Below are 25,546 nucleotides of genomic sequence, written 5' to 3'. Positions count from 1 at the left end.
ACCAGGAATAAAGCTAAAACACGAATAGTATAGGAGAAGAGCCATATATGGCAGGAGGGCTCTAAACTTTCCAGCACTCAACAATAAAAGGAAACTCAGTCAGTTACATAACTCATAACTTATATATGCAAATTATTACCACTCAGAAGTTCAACAATGCCAGATAGCGACACACAACAGGAACTTACGCTGTGTGTGTGGGAAGACTTCGGGGAGGGGCAGTAATCATAAAGAGAACACTGCAGAATGCCCAGTGAAACAGGAGCACAGAGGGCATCAGGTTAGCTTCTGGCACCAAACAAAGTGCAAAGCAGTCAAAGCAACCCTCTTTGTAAAACAGAGTGAATCAAATATCTACCTTACCCAAATAAAATGCTCACAAAGCTGCTAGATAGGTGCTACTTCCTGGTATATCCTCCAAAACACTGAAATGTGCACCAACATAAGAAAATGAAACAGTTTGTTGAACAAGATTGTTATTCATCATTCTACCAAAGACAGTTTTAATTTTGCAATACTGGATATGTAAGACCTTCTTTCCAGCTATAATAAACTGGCAAAGGTCACAACTACTTGGAGATTATGAAACTCCATTACCTATATTTTAAGATTATCCTTGTCGCTTCTTAGCATCCCACTTTGGGATGTAAAGTACCACTAAACTTTTTTAAAATTGAGAGACAAATACTAGGCAACCAACTGTTTATACTGCTAAGTGAGGACATTTAAATCAAAAAGAAAAATAATAACCAAAAATAGATCCAAAACAAAAAGAGCGGCAGAAAATCTGGGTTTCTTGAAAACACACAAGACTGTCCCTATTTTTCTAATTTTCTTAAGACTAGCAAAAGTTTCATCCTCAAGTACTGTTTGGGATTAGAGTAGCTCTCAAACTTTTTTGATTCTGACCAATGAAGGCAAGGCAAAAGACTCCAAAAGCTTGCTTAAAGCACTATTTTCAACATTTTAGTAGAAAATTAATTCTGCAATGAAGAACTGGAGAATAACATAACTGACAAGCTGCAATAAGCATGTCACCAGCAACAAAAAAGAACTGTCCACTACAGGCACGTGTTGCTAAATGACAGGGATACATTCTGAGAAATGCAGTTAGGCGATTCCACCATTGTGTACACACCATGGAGCAGACTTACACAAACGTAGACAGTACAGCCTACTACACACCTAGGCTATATAATTCTAATCTTATGGGACCACCATCGTATAGGTGGACTGTGCTTGACTGAAACATCGTTATGCAGCACATGACTGTATTTAACCTGTAAAAGAAAAATGTGAACTTCTACTCATGGTTTTATATCAAAATATAATGTCCCAAGAGCTTTAATAGAACCAAGAAATCTTATTACTGCCTTTAAATTATATTTATTTCAATAATTAAAAATTCATTGGCAGTACATCAAGCTTATAGTATACAAGTGTCACTAGTTTAACAATAGGAGTAGAGATGCTTTGTATTTGAATCCAAAACAACATGTTTTAAAACCTAGTTATTGGATAACAGGTATCAAAACTACTACACTGTTAATATAAATACTAATCCTGTGTATGCCTTCCAGTTTTGTCTCCAATGGTTTTATTACAACCCAGACTATGAATAAGCAATCATTATCAGATGGCAATGTTAACCAAGCTGGAGGAACCAGTGGAAAAGTGGCCTGAGATTTTCAGTAATTGGCAGAGTTAATCTGGGTTTGTCAAGTTTGGAGGAGTGAACCTTCCAAGAGCTAAATTCGATCTGAGCCTTGACAACCACCTAAATTCATGCTTCAGGTGACTTCCTGAAAAGCTGCCCTCACTGCAGCTCAACTCGATTCTGTAACTCCTCCAAGGATCTATTCTAAGGAAAACTTAGAAACTTTAGATTTGTCTAGGATCCTGGGGAGTGAGATGCAGCAGTATGATAAATACACACATCTAGGATGAGGGCGTACAGCTAGGTAATAGGGTAGAGACAGCAAAGCTTATCTCCTCAGTGGGAGTACTTTCGTATCCTCCAAATCATCTAAAGAGTTACAAAAAAGTTAGTCAACTTTTTACTGACTTGACATTCAGAACACAAAACAAAAAATTAATCCAGTGGAAACCAAAGAAAGATAAATTATGACCCTAATTGTGTACTAACCCAGAAAAGGCAAAAAGATGTTAACATCAACGCATATTTAACTATAAACAAATTTGTTTATTATTATTAAATTAGAGAGGCAGCACAGTGAGCGGCAAGAGAAAGGCTGCCTGGACTCAAAGCAAAGGTGTGTGATTTAGGGCAAACTATTTAAACTTCAGCGCTATTAAACAAAACGAGGATAATAATGGCTCGCAACTCAAACAATTACACAAGTTAATATTTGTTAGGTTCCTAGAAGAATGCCTAGTACATAGTAATCACTACATTAGCTATTATTATTTCTGTTTAAAATTATTTTTAACACTATGGAGAAGAACCTATAAATCTGATCGAGCAAAGGAAAATTTCTACATTCTCTTGTAAGAGATCCTGCTGCCCTGTAGAAAATTTCATCATTAATGAAATAAACATATGCTGAAACGTTATCTAATCAATTAATCTCCTATATCTAGTAGATTGATAATTATTTAAAGTCACCCACCTGCCAAGTATAATCCTTTATAATTACTGAAGGCATTGGAATTACAAGGAGATTCTGAAGAATAAATGCAGCCTGAAATGTAAAAAAAAAAAAAAAAGTCAATACTGCCATCTTGTTGTCATCTCTGAAATAACCAATATATCGTAATTTAATAACAAAAAATGTATCACTAAACTGCACATGCTGAGAGGTCACTATAAGAAGTGCCAAACTGCAGATCATCTTAGGTGATGACCTAACAGTGGATGAAATTATTTCATCAGCACATACATTTTTTCCTACTTCAGAATTCTGTTTTTTCAAGAAATGATCTGTAAAATGTAAACTATTCTGGTAGTATTTAAGAAATATACTTTCATGCTTCTATTACCCCCTTATAGATTAAACACACACACTTGATCTCTCTCTCTCTCTCTCACACACACACACCTCTTCCACCTCCCCTCCCTTCTCTCATACAAGTTACTCTCAATAAAAAGTTGCTAACTAGAAATACAAACCACAAATGTCCACCTTAACTGGCTAGGTCCTGAAGATGGTCAATTTAAAGAATCATACTAACATAAACACTGATTATCTATTTAATGAAAGATTATGCCATAATGGGAGGGGTAACAGCAGGAATTCAAAGAGAGTGAAATTTTCAACCCATCTTAACTGGAAGTCAATAGATAACCTTTAAAGTGGGTAAATGAAGACGAAGATACAAGTTTAAGCATTACTGTTAAAAAACAAATAACAAGAAAACTACGGCCTTTGAATTTTGGAACTGGAAACTGGTTAGTGGTAGGCCCAGAAGCTGCTATTTTCTTTATAAGCTTCTAATCACTATTTGTTTACTTTTAAAAATATTTGCATCAATCATCACTTTGATAAAAGCAGCAATGAGGGGTCAGCCCCTGGCCGAGTGGTTAAGTTCACACACTCTGCTGTGGCGGCCCAGGGTTTCGCTGGTTTGGATCCTGGGTGCAGACCTAGCAGCGCTCATCAAGCCATGCTGAGGCAGCGTCCCACACAGCACAGCCAGAAGGATCTACAACTAGAATATACAACTATGTACTGGGGAGCTCTGAGAAAAAGGAAAAAAAAAAACCAGATTGGCAACAGGACCAATCTTTAAAAAAAAAAAGTAGCAATGAAAGAAAACCACCAACTATTTAGAAAGAATTGAAATAGGGTTTGCTTTTCCTCTTGTGTTGTACAATAAATGGCAAAGAGTATTTTGACAGCCTCTTATCTTAAATAAAGCTTTATGAACATTAGAGACTCATAAAAACTGAGGTTATATGTGTAATAAAATAGAAGCATTCATATTAAAATATAGCGAATATTACTTTGATCTTATAGAATAAAGGACTTCAATTTTCTCTGTGAATTAATCTTTTTTGTTCTCTACTACCGTTTTATTGGAGTTTTTCGTAGGCAGAAGAGATCATGGTTGGGTCAGTCACCATGTTGAACAGGGAGTGAGGTATGGTTTACAGAGACTATCACAACCGATTTCTAAGGGGAAGAAAGGGAGGAGGTGCTAACCAGACAGGCATACCTCCCGGCGCACCATACTGCATTCCGACTGGTCCAGAAGAATGTTCACCACAGTTCCCCAGAGCCCACCAGAAATGTTCTGACAACTGCTGGCCAAGGCCACACAGCCAGTTTCAAGGGTGGTCAGTGCCGATCCTAATCCCAGTGAAGTGAACCTCACCTGTTCAAATTAAAGGAAAAGTCGTCAAATCAAAGAATCCAAATTCCTAACATGAATCCTTAATTTTTCTGGCATATAAAATATCATACTTTTATGACATTGTCTTGATGATCCTAAATTACAAAACACACTTATAGAAAACAGTGACCTTAAGTTTATAAATGAATAAAAATCCTATTCCATGATTCTAGAAAGCATAATATAGAAAATGAAAGTTAAATAAAAGCAAATATCACAAAAAGTCAAAACCAAGCATAAATAAGAATAAAAATTATAGTTCAAAAGCCTGTTCTAGGGAAAGCATAGGGCTCTTATGCATCTCCTTTGAACATGATTCCTGTTTAGTCCTCATTTCTAAAGAAGGGGCCTATTATTTTGTTTTACCTTCCTTAATATTTTAGTGTTTCTCCTAAATAAATGGTTTTAACTTTTTTGAAACTGCTTTTCAGAAAGAAGGAATTGGATTATCTTTTTATAAGGCATTTAGTATTTTCCCCAAAATTATTTTAAAAGAAAAATGTTTCAAATAAGATTGATGTGATGTAACACGTGTACCACAGTAACACTGATGCTCCAGCTACGCATTTTGGTGACCCTCTGAATTCTGATTCCCAAACAGTGTTTCACTGACAGCTACAGGGTAACAAAAAATAATGTAGTCATAACACAGTCAAGCAACAAGTCCAAGTTCAATGTGTCTAAAGAATGTAACCTTTAAGCTCATATCAAATGACATTTCTACAAATCAAGGTTTTATTATAACAGGATGTAATCATTTCTTGCTTGAAATTAGTGGATAGTGCTTACAGTCAGGAGGCACGGTATGATATACTTAAAAATTTGCTAAAAAGTTATTATGTTGTGTTATAATCACAAAAATAAATAGACAATCAAACGAATAAATAATTAAATAGTAAAGAAGGTAGGAGGAAACTTTTGGAGGTGAATTATATGTTGATCGCATTGATTGTGGTGATGGTTTCACAGGTGTATACTTATCTCCAAATTCATGAAGTTGTACACACGAATATGTATAGCTTTTTGTATGTCAATCATACCTCAATAAAATGATTTTTTTTAAAAATTAGTGGACAAATGGCTAAAACTAGAAAATATAAAACTTTGCACTGTAATAGTACTATGCCATCAAATGACACTCAAACGTCACTCAGCAGCTATCCTTCTAGACTGTTTGAAAATGGCTAGGCTTCTTCAACAATTTTTCAGAGTTCTTTCTAAAAGTGATAGATTCTATAATCCTTTTTTTTTTTTTTTTTTCTACTTTTAACCTGTACTCTTATGAGTTTGGCTGAGAGGGGGTGCTATGAACAGAACTCTGTCCCCTTAAAATTTTTATACGGAAGCCCTAACCCCAGTGTGACTGTTTTTGAGATAGGGCTTTCAGGAGGTAATTAAGGTTGAATGAGGTCATAGGCGGGGTCCTAATTTCATGGGAGTGGTGGCCTTATGAGAAGAGGAAGAGCGGAAAAGTCACATGAGCACACAGTCAGAAGGCAGCAGACTGGAAGCCAGAGAGCTTTCACCAGCACCCAGCCATGCTGATACCTTATCTCCAGCCTCTGGAACTGTGAGAAAACAAATTCCGCTTGTTCAAGTCACCCAGTTTATGGTATTTTGTTATGGGAGCACAAGCTGACTAAGATGGGGTAAATAAAACTTGAGGTCTAGTGACTAAAATGACCTCATTTTGGAAAATACAAGCATGCATATACGTTTTGCTTCATGTGTTTTTTAATCTACACATAATGGACTTGATTTTCCTTCACACTGACCTCTGGGTCTCGATCAACCCATAACGGAATCAACCAGGCCAATCCTTGCTGGGTAGGAGCATGTTCTTCACTGTGGCTGCCCAAAGGCAGGAACCAGAGTGACAGCCACTCCTAGAGTGAAAAAAGGGAAACAAACACATTAGGTCAGTTTCTAAGAATAAAACAGAGAGAGTTTTAAATAACTCCGAATTTTAAAAAATCAAAACAAAGTAAAAATGTACTTAAGACTTCGTTTTAATTTATTATTTAGCCAAAACAAGGCAAACAAAAATCTGAGCTTCTCCTTAAAATTAATTTTTCTTCAGAACAGCTATTTTTCCCATTATTTAGACAAAATGTAGTCTGCAATGCAGATTTCCATCAAAATAAGTTTCAAATAAAATTCAGATTTGTGTAATACACAACTTCTAAGAAACATCTTAGTCAAAAATCATTTTTGTTTCCCAGAAGAAAAGTCAAAAGAGACATTTTCATATAGCAAATTTATAGGCTTGAAATGTGTTAGACACAGCACATTCCTTTTCTGGCAACTGTTGAGGAGACAGACAGCTTTTAATGACCTCACCGAGCTCTGGGCCTGGGCCATCATCTCATGAGATAAGTGAAGCAAGCAAAGAACTGTGCTCTTCGTGACACCTTTTCCCATGAAGGACATAGCATTTCCTCCCCGCTCCACATAAAAAGAAGTAATGACCTGAAAAAGAAATGTAAACAATTTCATGGTGGCTTTGCTCTGAGCATATTTATCACTTTCTACTAATTTATCTGAACTGACTCATAATCACATAAGGTATATATAATATTCTCAGGTTATATACTTAAAAATGGTTAAGGGGCTGGCCCGGTGGCGCAGCGGTTAAGTGTGCACGTTTTGCTTCTTGGTGGCCTAGGGTTCACCGGTTCGGATCCTGGGTGCGGACATAGCACCGCTTGGCACGCCATGCTGTGGTAGGCGTCCCACATATAAAGTAGAGGAAGATGGGCATGGACGTTAGCTCAGGGCCAGTCTTCCTCAGCAAAGAAAAGAGGAGGATTGGCAGTAGTTAGCTCAGGGCTAATCTTCCTCAAAAAAATAAAAAATAAAAATAAATAAAATAAAAATGGTTAAGATGATAAATTTTATAATACATACATTTTACCACAATTAAAACAAATATTCTTAGTTTAAAATTTTTTCCCTTTGGAACTTGTCCAAAGGAAGTGTAATATCCTTCTAGGAGATTTTTGTGATTTCGAATATGCTCATAACATCCTTCAAATGTTATAGTATCCTTCAAAAGAAAAAAAAGAGTTTACAAATATCGTGTTGAAAAGCACACTTAGAAATTGCTAGCTATATAAAACTACTATTGACTACCCGGGCTAGTCTAGATTTTCTAAAATTATGGTTTAAATGTAAATGGACATTTTTCCCACTGTTGAGCAATCTTAGCTTTCAATTCTATATGTAAGTATATGTTTATTATTTAAATCACTGGCTGTCACCCTTTTCTCTCCCACAAAACCGAGATCTGACACATTTCCATCAGTACAACAACAGAAATGCTTTTTATCTGAAGGGCTATACCTCTAACTCAGAAGCGGAATCAGAATGGACATGGGGAGTTAGACAACAGTAGTTTGAGGAAAAGTCCTTCCACCTGATTTAGAAAATCCTTTAAAATATGTGGCAAACTCTTTTGGAACATTTCTATATAAATCACACAGGGGTTTAATAAATATTTGTTGACTGATTGAATAACAAGAACTTTATAACTTTCATCCCTTAAATAAAAAAATATTCAAAGAGACAAAAGATCATTTATAATTCACAAAATTTTAATAAAAAAAGAATGCTAAGTATATTTAGGTGCCAATATTTTATGAAGGAGAAATTTGTTCTGAGTCAAAACAATCAAAACTACTTGTTATCTCACCAATACAAAAGAAAGTATTTCAATTCAACCACCCCAGGACTCTGAATGCTTTTACTCATCACAGAATGCTTTAATGTAAGCCATTTTGTCTTATAATAAAGTCTACTTCTTAATTTGGATTTTTTTCAGCTTATGCAGCAAAGCAGATTAAAAAAAAACATAAATCATAAATCCCAGCGTATTTGACAAGTGAAATTTATTCATAGGTAATTTGGGGGCTTTGACCTAAATTAGAATTTTCATAAACCAAATAGCTTTATATTGTAGCTGAAAAAGGAATCCATATTGGCCAGCGGGTACTAATTGTAGGTGACTGATACATGGGCTCTGCTCTACTATTCCTTCTACATGCGTATGTTTGAAATTTTTCATACTTAAAAGTTTAAAATCTTAAGGGATATCTTAGCAGTAAGATACCTGAAAGATTAAGCCCTTATTATCTTCCTATAATCATCACTGGATATAACTATCTCTACTATCTGTGTGATGGTTTTATTTTGAGCTTATAAGCGACAAACCAAGAGCTTTGAAATTATCTCCTTTCAACTTGAACTTTTTGTCAGATCCCTGGAATTATACGTCATATATCTGATCTTAACAATTATCATAGTTTATTCACCTATCATAATGAGTAATGCTCCTGTTAAAAGTCTCGTTTCTCAACCACAGAAAGCAAATTCTCACATTCAAATTTCACTAAGAAGAAACAAAATATCTGATATTAGAAACATGGCTCCTTTCTGAAAAGGAATCAGCTTTAATAAGAAACTATGAAGCAAATCATTTGGACTAACAATGACTTTGCTTTGATGTTCATCATTCATATAAGCTCTACTTTATCCTGTAAAAGATAAATTTAGTCAGTAGTAAAATAAAGAAATCTGTTTAGCTAGTTAAGCAGAAGGTCCCAAGTAAGATTAAATGGGACTCTGCTACAATTTCTAACAAAAGTGACAGATTTCTTCATATCATTTTCCAGTCATTTAATGTAAAGACATAAAGATTTTTTTCCCAAGATCTTTTATGAAGCAGAAATGTATTCCCCTGTTTATATCAAATCAAAATGTGTTAATTAGGTTTTCCATAACTGTGGAATATTGTAAAACAGGGATTTTACTTTTTATCTATTCCTTAGCTAATAAATTGTGATTTTTATTACCTTAAAGACAACTGAAGACTTACAATGACATTATTGCCTTTTTGCCTCAACTTCTTACTTCAGAACTAAGGCCTTTTGTTCTCCAATACCATCGAAAGCTCATTTTAGTTTCTGCTGTTTGAAACGGGTGATATGAAATCACTCCTCTTACACAATTTGAAAAACAAAAGGACTCCTGATAGCTTCTCAACATAACACTTAACTCCTTCAATTACTGCTGCAAGGCAAGCAATGCTGACAGATTTGGACAGTAAGGAAACAATGAGCCATTTTTAGATTCAGTCTGTTAATTACTTACATAAACAGCAAAAGCAAGAGTTGCCAAAGGTGCCAGCTCCCAGTGTCCCTTGTGCAGGGTGACACTTGAACAAAGGTGCAGATGGTAGGGCACTCTTGCTGAGGATTCATGCCATGCTACACTGAGCCATTTACAGCTTGTAGCTGTACACCAAGGGGGAATGACAGAGAAAGCCCCAGCCATCAGAACCCGGGAGGCAATAAGAAACAGGTTGTGACAAACTTCCTAAGAGAGTGAAGCGAATGAGCAACAGCCTTGAAGCAGTTCCTCACAAGCCTCACACGTTCTCATGTTCCAGAAGGATCACAGGAAATTCTGCAAGACTTAGATGAGCAGCAGTTAAGCCCCACCTCTGCGGGCTACGTGCACACATACAAGGTCACCAGAGCACCCCGGTGAAGCTGTTCTCTTACAGAACCACATACAACCACATCGTTGTTATAGTTATTACATCATTCTGACAATATATTGAACTAAATGATGATGAAAACGCAGCATAGTAGAATGTGTGGAAAAAGTGAAGGCCATGCTTAGAGGGTAATTAGAGCTAAGAATGTCTATGTGAGAAAAGCTAAAAAAAAAATCAATAAAGACTCTACCTTAAAATATTAGAAAAAGAGTCATAAATTAAAACAAAAGGAGAAGGAAATAATATTAAGCATAAATAAATAAAATAGGGGAAAAACATTAAAGACGGGATCAACAAAGCCAAAGGTTCATTCTTTGAAAAGACTCATAAAACACACAAACCGCTAGCAAGACCAATCAAGAAAACAACAGAGAAGGAATAATTAACATCTGGTATGAAATGGGACCTCACTACAGATCTGACAGATATTTTAAAAAATGAGGGGCCAGCCCAATGGTGTACTGGTTAAGTTCGTGCACTGGACTTTGGTGGCCCGGGGTTTGTAGGTTTGGGTCTCAGGCATGGACCTACACAGCACTCATCAAGCTATGCTGTGGCAGCGTCCTACATACGAAATAGAGGAAGATTGGCACAGATGTTAGCTCAGGGGCAATCTTCCTCACCAGAAAAAAAAAAATTATTTCATGAATATTTTAGGGCAATGAATTCAAAAATTTAGATAAAATTCTAGAAAAACATAACTTACTAAGACTGACACAAAAAATAGAAAATCTGAATAATTCTAGATTTAAAAAATTCAATTACAATCTTCCCAAAAAGAAAATTCCAGGCCTGGATTGCTTCATCATCAAATTCTACTAAACATTCAAGAAAGAAATAACACCAATCTAAATCAACTATTCCAAAGAAGGAAAAAGTCATATAAAGAAAATTATATACATATAAGGGTGAACTAATTTTGATATTAAAACTTGACAAGAGAAAGAAGAAAAATGCCGATAATTCTAAAAACATTTTTTGCATAAGAAAATTGGTAGAGTAATCCTAAAAACATTAACAAACAAATCTGTTAATATAAAAAGGAATAATACATCACAACCTAGTTGAAATTCTTCCAGAAATGCAGGATTTTTTAACATTTTAAAATCACTCAATATAATTCATCACCTTAGTGGAATATAGGAGAAAAATCATATATCTTAAAAAATACAGAGAAGCAATACACATTTATGATTTTTAACAAAAACCCTTAGGAAAGTAGGACTAGAAAAAAACTTCCTTAATCTTATGTTTATTTAATTAATTAAAAAAAAATACCACAAACAGCACATTGAAAGGTGAAAAATGAAAGGCCTTTCCTTTCAGTTTGAAAACAAGCCTGGCTGGGTACATGGTTACTATATAAAATGGAGCACATCTGCATAGACACATGTTAGAAAATAAAATTTCAAAAATTAATTTTCACTGAAAGACAAGAATTTCATAGGGGAATAATCCAAAACCACTCTAACCTGGAAGAAAAAGAAAAACCAAATGTCCTTCAACATTGTAGCAAAGAGAATACTATATAAAAATGAAATTAAGCTAACTCCACCTACAGGTGGCAAAATGAATAACTCTCATAAGCAGAATGATGAAAGAAAGTAGTCAGAGGATGCCACTTTACAAAATCAAAAAAAATCAAGAATTACTGTATCTACGGACACATAATTAAGTGGTAAAACTAACAAGAAATGCAAAGAAGTGATTATCATAAAACTCAAAATAAGAACTGCCTTTTGGGAGAGGAAGAGAGATTGGGGGGGAGTATGATCAATGCTTTCAGTGTGCCAGCTATGCTCTATTTTTAGACTAGAGGTGGTTACATGGGTGCTCGATATGTGATGATTGAGTTAGGCATTTACATTTTGTGTATTTTCTGCATATGTGCTGCATTTCACAAATAAAAGCATTAAACAGGGGCAGGCCCCGTAGCCAGGTGGTTGAGTTCATATGCTCCACTTCAGGGGCCCAGGGTTTTGCTGGTTCAGATCCTGGGCACAGACCTAGCACCACTCATCAAGCCACGCTGTGGCTTGATGAACAGAATGAGAAGGACCTACAACTGGAATATACAACTATGTACTAGGGTGTTTGGGGGAGCAGAAGGAAAAAAAAAAGATTGGCAACAGATGTTAGCTCAAGTGTCAATCTTAAAAAAAAAGTGATCTTACATATTGTTAGCAAAAATCATTAAAATATTTCACCATTATGATATCATATAAATACTGAATAATAATTAACATTAAATATAGTAATATATATGCACTTAACATAGGCCTAGCACACAGTAAGTGATCAATAGCTATTTTTGGGGGGTAAGAGGTTGTTACTATTGTTATTACAGTCATTGGTTATTTTTACTTACTTCAAGGAGACCTGACAAGTACTTCACACAAATTTCAAGTGGCTTTGTGAGAGGAGAATGTGAGCTCCATCCTGGGAACGCTGTGAGGTGAGCCATCCCTCGTAAGGTCCTCTCAAGCGAAGGCAGGCCATAGAAGTGAGGCGCATCCGTGACTCTCAGACACTGGAGCAGTTTCAGAGCCAGCTGCGTTTGGAAAACATAAAAAAGTTCCAGGCATTTCCTGTGTACGTAAAGGAGGAAAAAAATCAACCAGAGAACAAATGTGATGAGTTTAATGTGCTTTCTCACTGGTAATAGAGGGTCATTAACAACTTACTGTATCAGAAAAGTGTGAACTAGGGGAAAGGCAGAAAATATTCCCTCTCAAAATAAGCCTTTTCAAGGAAAAGATCAAATACCATCTAGGATCTACGATGTAAACTACAAGTAACAATTACACTGAAAAATACATAAATGGATATTGGTATTGCCACCCAATAATGAAACTAAAGTTGGAATGAAAAATTAAATACATACTTTCAATGAGTTTAATTAGCATATATTAAACCCATACATTTAATCATTCAGTATCAGTAAAATACTGAATTTTTAATTGGATAAGATGAATTTTTTTTCCCCAGGAAGCTAAAATAAAAGGGAAAAAAAAGGTTTTAATGAGTTTGACACAATTTAAACAAAACTGTCAGAAACAGGACAATCGAGAATATTTTCGATTAGAAAACAAAATTCCTTAAATTAAGCAGCTAAGCATGGATCCAAAGATATAATTCCTGCAAGAAATAACAGCACTGTATAACAAAACATAGAACAAAATCTGAAATTTCTTCAGTTTTACAGATCTTTAGACTCCAAAACTGACAACTACTCACTACATTGCTACGTATTCCATCACAGTCTTACAGGTGGACACAGAGAATTTTATCTAATTTTTTAAATTTTTAAAAAGGTAAAACTACAGATACATATTTGAAAATCATCAATATAAAAATAGCCATACTTGGTATGAGTACTCAGGTAGAAGCGTAGAGAATTAAGACAGGATCAAGAACTAAAACCTAGAGAACAAAAAAATACTGCATGTGTGTGTGTGAAATTACAATCAGGCTGTACGAAATATTGAATTGAAACAAAAACAAAAAGACCACTCAACTGATTATTATTGAAGTCTTTCCTCCTCTTAATTTGAAACAAGTGAAAAGTAAAACTCTTTAGAAATCAAAAGAAAACTAGGTTGTATATAAATGTCCCCAAACCTTCAATGATACAAATGGTACCTGTCAGTAACTGCCATGAAACTGAGCAGCAAGGTATTGTAAAGAGCAATCAGTTCTTTCTGGAGTTCTTGTCTGACAGCAGTCCGGATGTCATCTGTTTCCTCTTGTGCCTGTGACTCCGCCAGAACCAGCAGGTCTAAAAGTGGGTTTGGACTCTAAAAAATGAAATTTGTAAAAAACACGTTTACTCTCTAATTGAGCTATGTGCTGTTTTGCATACAGGTTTTCATTGCTAATCATGTTCTGGATTAACTGAGAGTTCTATTAGCTAACTAGTCAGTGTGGGTCTCTACCGCATTAGTAGAGATGTTCTAAACTCAAAAGGCACCTCATATGTTATCTAAACAAAAGGAATGCAGATCTATTTTGCAAAACACAGAGAAGCACAATGAGCAAAGCAAAAACCACTCATCATCACGCCTCACAGAGACAGCCGCTATTAGTATACTGGTACATACTCTTCTTTTTGTGTATATGAGTATAAATATAAACAGAATTATAATTCTATATTTTTAACAAAACTGAGATCAAGCGGAAAAACCCTCTACTGTAATCATTCTTTTTACTTAATGTTATTATCAATATTTCCTCAAAAACACTATCTTAATATCTGATTGTTTTTCAACCACAGGAATTTGCCACACCAACTGCTGGGTAATCAATCAGCAATTTCTAACTTCACTGAGCTACAGCAGTGCACTCGACTCTGATTAGATCCCACATATGGATTCTAAGCAACGAAATCACTAAGTCAAAACATTCTAATAGTTTTAATGCTTTCAATATATATTGCCAATTGTCCGTGCAAACAGTGTACCAATACATATGGACTAAGCAGGGGATGAGAAGGCCCACAGCATCCAAGCCCAGGCTGAGTATCATGACTGTTGTGATCTCTGCCAGTTTGACAGGCTGATAAACAAATAAAACTAGGACTATTTAAATTTTTTCCTGTTTTCCAACTTAAAAAAGGTAGCGAAAGAAATGTAATAGGATTATCTCTAATAATATTGAAAGAGTAGAAATGTTAGATTAATCAGCAGCATTACAGATACATGTTATATTTATTAATCACCTATAACATCACAGGCACTGTGTTAAAAAGTGAAAGAGAACAAGATCTAGGGGCTGGCCCCGTGGCCGAGTGGTTAAGTTCGCGCGCTCCGCTGCAGGCGGCCCAGTGTTTCGTTGGTTCGAATCCTGGGCGCGGACATGGCACTGCTCATCAAACCACATTGAGGCAGCGTCCCACATGCCACAACTAGAAGGACCCACAACGAAGAATATACAACTATGTACCAGGTGGATTTGGGGAGAAAAAGGAAAAAAATAAAATCTTAAAAAAAAATAAGTAAATAAAAGAAAACAAGATCTCATTTAACTTTTTGATTAAACTAGATGATTTGCATTTTCCTGTTTTACAGATGGGCAAATGGAAGTTTATAAAAAAAAATTAAGAAACTTGTTCAAAGTCATACGAATGAGCAGAGCAAGGATTCAACCTCAGAATCATCTTACTTCAAAGCTGGTTAACATTCCGTCCCCAGCATTATGTGACATCAATAGTGCATATCACAACATACGAAAAGAGATAAAATCAAAATGTAATTACTGTTGTCATGAAATTCCTCACCTAAAGAACTCAATTCAAAAATAACTGCTTTCTTCTTAGGGAAAAGAAATGGAAAAAACAGGAAGAAAATTCCAAGTTGTTTATACTATGCAGTATGTGGAGTACACTTCAATCAGGTATACATGATTATAAATAATATAATTAAGAGCTTTTGAAAAGTGTAGGGGAGATGTTTTGCCTTTAATTTGCTTTACTATGTTTTACACCTAAGCAGGTTTTTTTTTTTTTTTTTTAGGAAGATCAGCCCTGAGCTAACATCTGCTACCAATCCTCCTCTTTTTGCCGAGGAAGACTAGCCTGAGCTAATATCCATGCCCATCTTCCTCTACTTTATATGTGGGACGCCTACCACAGCATGGCTTGCCAAGTGCTGCCATGTCTGCACCCGGGATCCAAACTGGTAAACCCTGGGCCGCCAAAGCAGAATGTGCACACTTAACCGCTGCACCACCTGGCCAGCCCCAAAGCAGCATTTTTTTTCAGCTTTTCCTTTCATCTTGAAAAAGAAGTGACTCATTTGATCAAGTAAAATTATATAAAACATAACTACAACTTCTATGTTTCATACATGAACAATCAAGACACACATTTAATAAAGCCACAAAAATAAACACATATTCTATAGTGTTCTTAGCCCCAAATAACCACAGGCTGACTTACACCCACACTTACTCCAACTCTGATAAATACTGACAAAATGAACAAGCTGTTTTTAATGCAAACCTCATCTTGGTAAAATATAATTTTACTATCAGGAATTATTAATTCTGATATACAGATAAATATTAAGTAAAATCTACTAATTAATATATGAACGTATTGATACATTATGCATATACTTAACATTAAGATGCTTCCAAAGAGTCTCATCCTATTAATAACTTGCTTCTGCTTGTAAATTGCTGACACTTTTTCCCTTTATAACATATCTTGGATTTACATGTTAACATTAAGATTCAGTGAAGCTTGGCAGCATCACTTCTAAAATATGGGATGAATTATCATTCCTCAAGTATAACTGAGAACAGAATAGACGTCTCTGCTGATGCCTATTGATCTCAAGTGCTTAAGCATACTTGAAGGTTTTGTTTTTAGACATTAGTATTCAATCTTAATTTTAAGTCAACTACTGGGGCCATTATTTTGTCACTGCTGACCTCCAAAAGGCAAGAATTTCTAATGATGGTTCATTTTCCTTACGCACACAGTTACCACTCCTCATATGCAATTTTCCAACCATCAGCAGCCTACAACAGCAGGATGTGCAATGCCCTCTATGAACTCTGAGTGCACACGTGCCTGTGAAAGTCGGCCAACAGAGAGAGACATATGCTGCGCAGTTCTAAACAGCTTCCCCCCCCAAAATTACGGCCCTACTTTTATGAACTTCCATCAAAAAACTCATTCTGAAAAGAGAGGTTCTCAAACTCAGCACATCTAGGTTGTTTTAGATATTAACAAAATGTCATTAAAATTAAATATATATTAGTGATATAATAAATCCCTAAAGTGTCCAAGTTTAAATGTTCGTAATAATGAATGTATTCAATGTTTGAATTAAAATGTTTGTTATAATGAATGTTTTGATAAAACACAAATTTCCACAAGATAAAGTTGCTAAATCTTCCCTCAGTAAATTAGCTGATTTTCTTCACATTTCCTATTAGCATTCTTCTGCCTAAGCGGGTATCATACCTGCCTAATTTTGTTAGTTTCTGCCACCATCGCTTTTACACATCTTTTCATTTTACGTGCATACGTTCAAAACAATTCCTTCGGAAATGTTATTTTACTGACCTTCTTAAATAATTTCTCACTTATTTTAACCACTTTAATGATAAACTTTAAAAGGCACTTGACTTTCTATTTTCAGGCTTCCTTTATTTTCAACGTTGATTAGTTCATAATACTTAATAATTTAATCCTTGCAGCACGATGTTTAGAGAGGAAGCCCTCCTGTTGGTGGATGCTTAAGTCCACTTTGCTCACCCTTAAAAGTATTATTACTTATAACACTAGTGATGACAATAAATGAGGAGCTAAAGTAAAAGTTTTCCAAAGACAGCCTTGATACCATACCAAGTCAAATAAATTTAATTATACCAAAAATCCTTTTCCAAAAGTGCATTAAAATTACAGTACAATCATCTAGAATCTTGTAGAAATTTCATCTTACTTTCAAAACTATAAATAAGTTATACAATATACATCAGCATTCATAACACACTACAAAATTGACAACCGTTTAAATGTAACATTTTAACTATAGTTACAGTTACATAATTTAGACAAATACATTTTAACATGCATAGTGATTTTCGTATTGTTATATACTATATAAAAAGTCTTGCATGCAAACATTCAATTATTGCACAGATTTTCAAGAAAAGATTCTAAACCTAAATAAAGCCAACATACTGCTAAAATTTTCACAACCCAAATCAACCATAATCTCCAGAATACAAGAACTCTAACCTAAGAAGGAGATGTTCTAGAGCTTATTCTTTTTAAAAAATGAGTAAAAAGATTATGAAGTTATAAAAAATTTACAGCTCAAAAGTCGATTTGAGTTATCAAAAAATTTATTCAGAAGAAAAGCTTCATAGAGGTTCTCTTAATATTTCAATATCCAATCTCTAAAATATTTAAGCATGCTTAAAAGCTAAAAGACGAATTGTAATGACATTAGGTTTTACTGTTTTGCTTTATTAAAAATGTTCAGAAAATAAGTGTCTTCAAACACTTCTTTAATTTTTTAATAATTAAAAGATAAGAGAAAATCAAAGTAAATATGGTACTTTGAAATCATCTTTGAGAAAGTAACAGAAGGGCAAACGTTATTGAACAATTAATCTATGTACTTTGGAAGTTCAATCTTCTTATAAAGGATCCAAAAAATGTACTATAAGGAAATTAGTCTTTGTCTCTCATTTGTGTTATAAATATTTTTCTCAATTTATCATGTCTTTAACTATGTTTAAAGTATTTCTTGCTATACATACAGAAGATAATAAAACTCAGACACAAATGTCTTTCCCCTGGACAACTGTTCTGTCAAAAAATTTCAAAAAATGAAAATAAAGTTAATCTGAAAGTAGTAAAAATGACTAGAGAAAAATATAGAAAATAAAGTTTATTAAGGAAAAATTTGTTAAAATATTTAAAAAATGTACTCCCTCAGAAAATACAGGCATATCAAAGGAACATACTACAAGTTCAAAGAGTCATGTACATATAGCAGGTCAGCTTATGATTTTTAAAAACTGGTGGCAATTCAAATCAGGGTTAGATACATGATAGGGAAAACTGCTAACCATTCAAAAAAAATAATCTACATCAAAAGAAGTTCCAAATGAACAAAGAAGTAAATGAAGATAAAACCTTAAAAGTTACAAAAGAAGACATGAAAGTGTTTACTCAAAACTTTTCAGTAGAGATCTTTCCAAGAAGGTAAATAACTTATAACCTGTAAGGAAAGAAATCTATAACCATGACTACCTAAAAATAATATGGCAGTGAATAAAACAATAACTCGTCCTCACGCAGTCTACATTCTAGTGGGGTAGAGTGGGGTGAGGTGGACAGACAGCGAACAAAGATATTCCACAGGTGGGAGTGATAAGTGATAAGCAACGAAGAGACATAAACTAGGATAAGCAGGCAGAGAGTCAGGCATGGAGGGATGCCATATTAGACGTGACTGTCAGAGAAGGCTCCTCTGACAAACATTTGAAAAGAGCTCTGAGTAAGTGTGGTAGTCAGTCATACAGATATCTAGGGGAAGAGCTTTCCAGCCGGAGAGAAGAGGAAATGCAAAGGCACTCACTAGCTGTAAGTGCCACGTTTGAAAAACAACCAGCAGCCAGTGTGGCTGGAACAGAACAAGAGGACTACAGTGGTAGGAGATGAGGTCAGAAAGATATTCAGAATCAAGTTCAAACAGAGCCTTATAGGCTATGAGCTTAATCTGCATGAGAGAGGAAGCTGGCGGAGGGTTTTGAGCAGAAGACTGACATGATGTGACTTAAGGTTAAGAGCACTGTAGCAGCTGTCTAAGAACCACAGCTGCAGGTGTGGAAGCTGGAAGGCCTGCAATAACCCAGGGGAGGGGTGGTTTTTCACACACACACTCCTGTAAGGCTATTACTAAATGTGGAAATTATAATCATGGGACACCATTTAAATATTATAAAAGATGAAACGTAGAAATAACTAACAAAAGCTAGGAGATAAAAGGAGTAGATAAGACAGGAAAATAAGAAAACTAAGTCCAAAATACCATAAGCATGGTCAGAAGGCAAATTATAAGAAAAAAACATTTGCAACTCACATCATAGGTAAAGGGCTAATCTCCCTAATTTACGAAAAGCTCCTCTGTTACCAGAAAAAAAAAAAAGACCAAGAGAATCTAAAAATCCAGCTGAGGCGCACAACTAGCAAGGGCATCAAACAAGTCCCAGAAAAGGAGACAAGGACCCAAACATGACAAGAGCATCTCACTCAAAGTAAGAATCATCACTTACAAAAAACAAAAACAAAAAATCTCAATACAGATGCACACACACAGCTATCTTTGCAATTTGTAACTGACTTGGCAATTACGGTTCTAGGAATTTAGTCTATAAGTATACTGGAATGTGTAATGTGGTCCGTAGTTTCCATTCTTGCTAAATTTTAACAAGTTATAAAATTAAGGTTATGTGTTTTCCTGTAATTAACAACATACTTCCTCAGTGCCTAAGTTTACTACTGAGTTACGACATGTTTGTGGAGAGCTCACTAGGTGCGGGGCTCTAGTGTAGATGCTGGGGATGCAACTGTGAATGAAACGGACCTGATTTTCACCAGTCTACAATAAGGCAGAAGATAATAAACATCTAATCAAGCTTTATACACACACAAACATTCATATACATAATATATAGATTTTTTAAATCTATAAAAACTGTAAAAAGTACTCTCAATTAGAATTTCTAACTTACACCATATTGGCACTTTGTACTGTTATAGAGAATCCTGTTTTCAGACAAGCTTTGCAAATGTATTAACATATAACGGAACATATTTTCTTATAAGGTCTACTATGTTCTATTTCAGTTTACACCCTCTTTTCTAATTTTTATGTGTTTTCTCCTGATTGTGCAAAAGTTTATCTTCACTAGGTTAAGTAAATTCATTCAGTATCTGCAAAAAAACTACACAGATAGACCAACAATAGATAGCGAGCTAGCTTCTTGGGTTCTTGGCAAGTTTCTTAGAACATAGTCAGCTAAAAATGTTGAGAGGAGTGGAGGCTGGAAGGGTAAATACTACAGTAAACTTAGAGTAAAGCCTGAGGACCGTCTGACTCATTGTCTCCAACCTCACCATCACTACGCCCCTCACTGCCTCCACCTGCCTTTGCTCTCTGCCTCTCCATATTCCTATTTGCAGTCCCCCTACCCCAAGATCTCCACTTAAAAATACAGTTGTGGGGCCGGCCCAGTGGTGCAGTGGTTAAGTTCACACATTTCGCTTCTCGGTGGCCCGGGGTTTGCTGGTTTGGATCCTGGGCGCGGACATGGCACCGCTTGGCACACCATGCTATGGTAGGCGTCCCACATACAAAGTAGAGGAAGATGGGCATGGATGTTAGCTCAGGGCCAGTCTTCCTCAGCAGAAAGAGGAAGACTGGCAGTAGTTAGCTCGGGGCTAATCTTCCTCAAAAAAAAAAAAAAAATACAGTTGCAGCAGACAGCTCACATACAGAACAGGTTTAATCAAACACCAAGACTGAAGGTCCCATTCATAGTGCAGACCTTTAATTTAATAAGCATAGTCACAATCATATCAGAAGGCCATGTTGCTATGAACCATCTATTAAAACACGAAGACTACTTTACTAAGCATAGGTTATACAAAAATTATACTTTTCCACAATATAGTATTAATGATTTTTACAAATAAATCACTTATCAAACGTGAAACCCAAATTCCTTAATAACACTTACATGTCTTAGAAGTAACTCTAGAAGCCAGTTTAGAAGTTCTACTGATGAATTTTTTCTCTGTTCCTTCAATAACTTATTTAAAAAATGTATGATATCTATTAGTAGTTTCTCATCTTCAGTGCATGCAGGAAGCACTTGTAAAAATCTACAATAAAGAAGACGACAATCATGGCTTCTAGCTCTGTAAAGTAGTGTGCTGATAAATATTTAACAACCAGCTGAAGAGTGAGGTGCTGATTTGTTGTGTTTGCCAATTTCTGAGGTGTAAATATCTGCCCCATGGCCAAGTGCAAGCCACCAACATAACACACAGCTGTGGAGAGATGCCAGCAGCACACCCTTATATATAGCATTTCCACAAAAAGACATAATAGGTATCAATAACCTAAAGCGCACAAGTAACAGTAAAATGCTGTAAAATAATTAGGAAGTGACGAGTTTGCATAATCGTTACCTTTATTTTTCATGTAATTTATTTAATTGTAAGTTTTATGTAATTTAATTTTTAAGAATGGCTGTGTTTAACAACTAACTTACAGAAATTCTGAAAATTTACCCATCAGCTCTCTCACAAGGCAGTCCTGGCTGGCTCCAGCACACCACCAGAAAAGCTGAATTAGTAACCTGAACTGTGAGAACTACACTAAACAAAGGAGTTCACATTTTGGAAACTCAACCTCACGTTTCAAAAATTGCATACTTTGTTTAATAGATAGTCATACATTTTATACTAAAGTCCCATGAAGACTGAAGTACTGAACCACTGGCAACGGCTGCTTACCGGTCTTATTTGTTTCAAACATAGCCATCTGCTACCACTTCAAGTGTTAAATTACAAGCTAGAGCCTTCCCAATAACTACTAAAGGACATCCGCATGGCAACCGACTTCATGAAACCCAGAGGAAAAAGAAAATGAGATAATTCACTTAAGAACAAAACAAAAGCAAAACAAAACAAAACAGCCCAGTGCAGGTGCATCAAACCTATTACTCAGTCCACGGAGGTCTCAGCTCATGTATAACATGGACGGGAAGAAACGGTCAGTTTGCTCACCCAAGTCTTATCCTAATCATCTACTTTTGTGAGGTAACAAAACTTTCTACGGTAAGATATAAAAAAATTATATTTATTAATAATTCTAAAATGCAATAATTAAGTTAAATTTTTCCTCTTTTGCTGTTACTAGTTATTCATTACAGATAAAAATTCTGGATTTTTTCTTTCTAAAAAAACATTTCTCTCATGATAGCAACAATAAGATCCATGCTCTTATTTTCAAAGGTGCGGAGATGAACCCAAATACAATCCAATCCAGGGCTCAGACACGGGAAGCCTTCAGTTTACACCGACCTGTGCAGGGCTGTGTGCCAAGCCAAGGACTTCAAGGTGACCCCACACGGGCCAGCGCCACCCTTTAGAGACAATCTGTCATTCAGAAGATAAAAACTCATCCTCGTGACAGCAGCCCTCACTTCCCTGTGGGCTGCAGCCTGAACAATGGAATGGAGACAGTCCTTCAGTCCACTAGCTGTGTGTGTCATCTTCAGAGCAAGGGTGTCCTCAGAGGATAACTGTAACGTATCTAAACATCTAAACAAGAAGAGAAGATGGAAGAACAAGATAAAGCTATTTAAATAAAAGCTCACATTTGTTCTTATCACAAACCCTCTCCTAAAATTTGCTCTTTGTTTTCTTTTAATTAAAGGTTGACACAGCCAAAAGAAAATCTGGAGTATATCTGTCAATATTAGGGTTTTACACTAGCATTTCAGTATTTATATTGACATTTTCCTGCTTACAGAAATATAAAGTAATCTTCATTCAAACAAGAAAGTGCTGACAGATTAAAATAGTAAGACTTTCAAAAGTCGTGATAATGCACTTGATTATCAGTAATGACAACAACATCCACACATACACTTACTGAGCTTCACTCCAATATGGAGCACTCATCCTAGTGATTTACATCTATTAACTAACCAAACTTTACATAATCTGTCAAAAAGCACAGAGCACAATGCTTTTTAATTTAAATTTCCTGGTGTGACAGTTTTTAAAAAGTAAAGACACATGCAATCTTTAAAACAAAGTAAAAATTATAACTTTCAATGAAAAAGCAGAATCGGATGATAATGAAAAAGCTACTTGAGCTAAAGGAGAAATAAAACCTAACTAATTAATTATAATCAGTTAAATGTGAATGCTTTTCAACTAAATGTAACAGCTTACTCTTGGATTTTAGTTTCAGAGCTCATTTCCTTCAATAGATTATCACTCCCATGATACCAGGACAGGTTCCAAGCTATCCGCAGCATATCTGAGACCGGCTTCAAGGCCAAACAGTCAGCAGATAACGGCAACACTATGGAGTAAGGACTCACAGCATGGTGTCCAAGGACATGCACTGGTAGATGATACCTAAAGAAAACGTATACAAATAATAACACATTTTTAAATTCTTAAATTTAAAACAATGAGCCACAAACGAGAGATAGTTCTATGCCTCCCATTCCACAATAACAAAGATCTCTCTCATAGCCCCGATTTTAAACATTTATCATGGTTTATATATTATTCCAATTATTCTTTTGTCATCCTCTAAACTCCCAAAAACACTTTATTAAACTCTTTCCTGCAGACTTATCACACTCCATGCTGTATTAGAGCTGTTTACAGAGATGAAGTCTCTACAACGAACCACACACAAAAGGTGTTCAACTAAAACTCGAATGCCCACTTTATGCCAGAGACTGTATATTACCTATCACTCACTCACAGTTACAAGGCATGGCACTATGATAACTTACTTTACAGATGATCAAAATGAATCTTAAGGAGGCGAAACGAATTGCCTATATTCACAGGGGTCACTAAGTGACAGAATCACAACTTACTACTTTCACTGGAGAATACAGTTGCATCATCAATAAACTCAATCACTGTGTCACTAAGAGAGCCCAGAAATATTTTTAGATCTACGAACAGATTCAATTGCAGCATCTCTTAAACCGAAGCTAATTTAACAGTGTTTAATAGGACAACCAAGCCTCGGATGTTCAAATGTTAAAGAAGAATTTTGCTAATAAAACATATCCCATACCCCTAAAAGTCATGCATTTGTGACTAATGTTAGATCAGTAGAATTGGGTGAGATTTCTAAAGGGAACTTTAGTGTGCTTTTTCATGTCACGTCTCTCAATAAAAGAGGCCAAGATAGAGTTCTATACACAAATCAAGCTGAATAATTTAAGTAAAGATAATACTTTTTAAAAATTGGAATTTTCCTCAAAAGTAACCAGGGCTCCTTAGAGAAATGGCTAATGCTAGGTCCAAGACAGGGAAATCAAAGGTGAACCTTGGACATGGAACCTCTGCTTGTGTCAAGAAAGTACTAAGACTCCTGGAGCCACATCAAAAGGACACAGAAGCCTACTTGAAAGGACCTGCACAAAATGAAAAGTAAGGTAAGGCTATCAATCAATCAACAGTGAATTCTTCAGTGTCATGAACATGAACAAATAAACTGCAAATTAAGCCAAAAGAACATGGAAGGAAGAAAATAAAAAGCAAAGGGTAATACATCACAACTAGTTTGAGGAACCACTACATATCCACCAGACGAGAAACAGTTTTTAAAATAACAACATTATTATGAGTAAAGCAGTAAGAAAACCTTTTCTTCTTTCTCTATGGACAAATGTGAGCTTGAGCTGACTCACTGGCTCTTCTCCTCAGGACAACCAAATAGATACAGAATGTCAACAATTTCACTAAGCTGCTTTGCTTATGGTGAAAATGATCCCTGCATCTGGACTGGGAGGTTTGGGAATAAACTGTAAATGCATAACGGGAAGTTACAGCTCTGAGAATCTGAGTGTTGTGGCTCTTCTAAGTGACATGCCTTCAGGGGGCCTGGACACCAGGTCTATGGCACACTTATGAGAGACTGTATTTTCTACTAGGACATGGGGCTCCTAAGCTAAGATAGCTTCCAGCACCCACATGAGTAACCTCATTCCAAGCATGGCCTACTGTAGTCATGTGAGTTTTATTATCTAGCCAAACCTAAAGACCATGAAGAGAGAGTGATATCTACAAGCAAGGAATTTCACTCCTAAGAATAGATCCAAGAGGAACTCTGGCACACATATAACAGAAAACACACAATAATGTTTATAGGTGTGTATGGAGGAACAAAAACCCAAATGAAGCCAAATACCCTTTGACAGTAGAATGAATAAATTGTGATATAGTCTAACAATAGAATATTATACAGCAGTGAAAATGATTATACTATTTGTAATAATATCTACCAAGCTATGAAATGTTATTTTTAATCATAGTTTTATTAAGATATAATTTACTTACCT

At 35.5% G+C, this 25,546-nt stretch overlaps 1 protein-coding gene across 1 annotated transcript in view; it reads right to left on the bottom strand.

Annotated features, from left to right (window-relative positions):
* Positions 1 to 25,546, bottom strand: part of RTTN (rotatin) — a 150,675-nt gene that overhangs the window by 68,139 nt on the left and 56,990 nt on the right. Inside the window, exons 24-32 of the mRNA XM_046671888.1 lie at positions 23,406 to 23,594; positions 22,527 to 22,766; positions 21,176 to 21,320; positions 13,553 to 13,707; positions 12,279 to 12,498; positions 6,694 to 6,822; positions 6,129 to 6,239; positions 4,177 to 4,335; positions 2,631 to 2,702 (exon numbers count right to left, since the gene is read on the bottom strand). Coding sequence (XP_046527844.1) covers positions 2,631 to 2,702; positions 4,177 to 4,335; positions 6,129 to 6,239; positions 6,694 to 6,822; positions 12,279 to 12,498; positions 13,553 to 13,707; positions 21,176 to 21,320; positions 22,527 to 22,766; positions 23,406 to 23,594 — 1,420 coding nt within the window. The remainder of the gene's footprint in view (positions 1 to 2,630; positions 2,703 to 4,176; positions 4,336 to 6,128; positions 6,240 to 6,693; positions 6,823 to 12,278; positions 12,499 to 13,552; positions 13,708 to 21,175; positions 21,321 to 22,526; positions 22,767 to 23,405; positions 23,595 to 25,546) is intronic.

The sequence above is a fragment of the Equus quagga genome, chromosome 9 (assembly GCF_021613505.1).
Source record: "Equus quagga isolate Etosha38 chromosome 9, UCLA_HA_Equagga_1.0, whole genome shotgun sequence".
Classification (NCBI taxonomy): Eukaryota; Metazoa; Chordata; class Mammalia; order Perissodactyla; family Equidae; genus Equus; species Equus quagga.
Note: the sequence above shows the minus strand (reverse complement) of the source record. Positions and strands in the feature narration are given on the sequence as shown.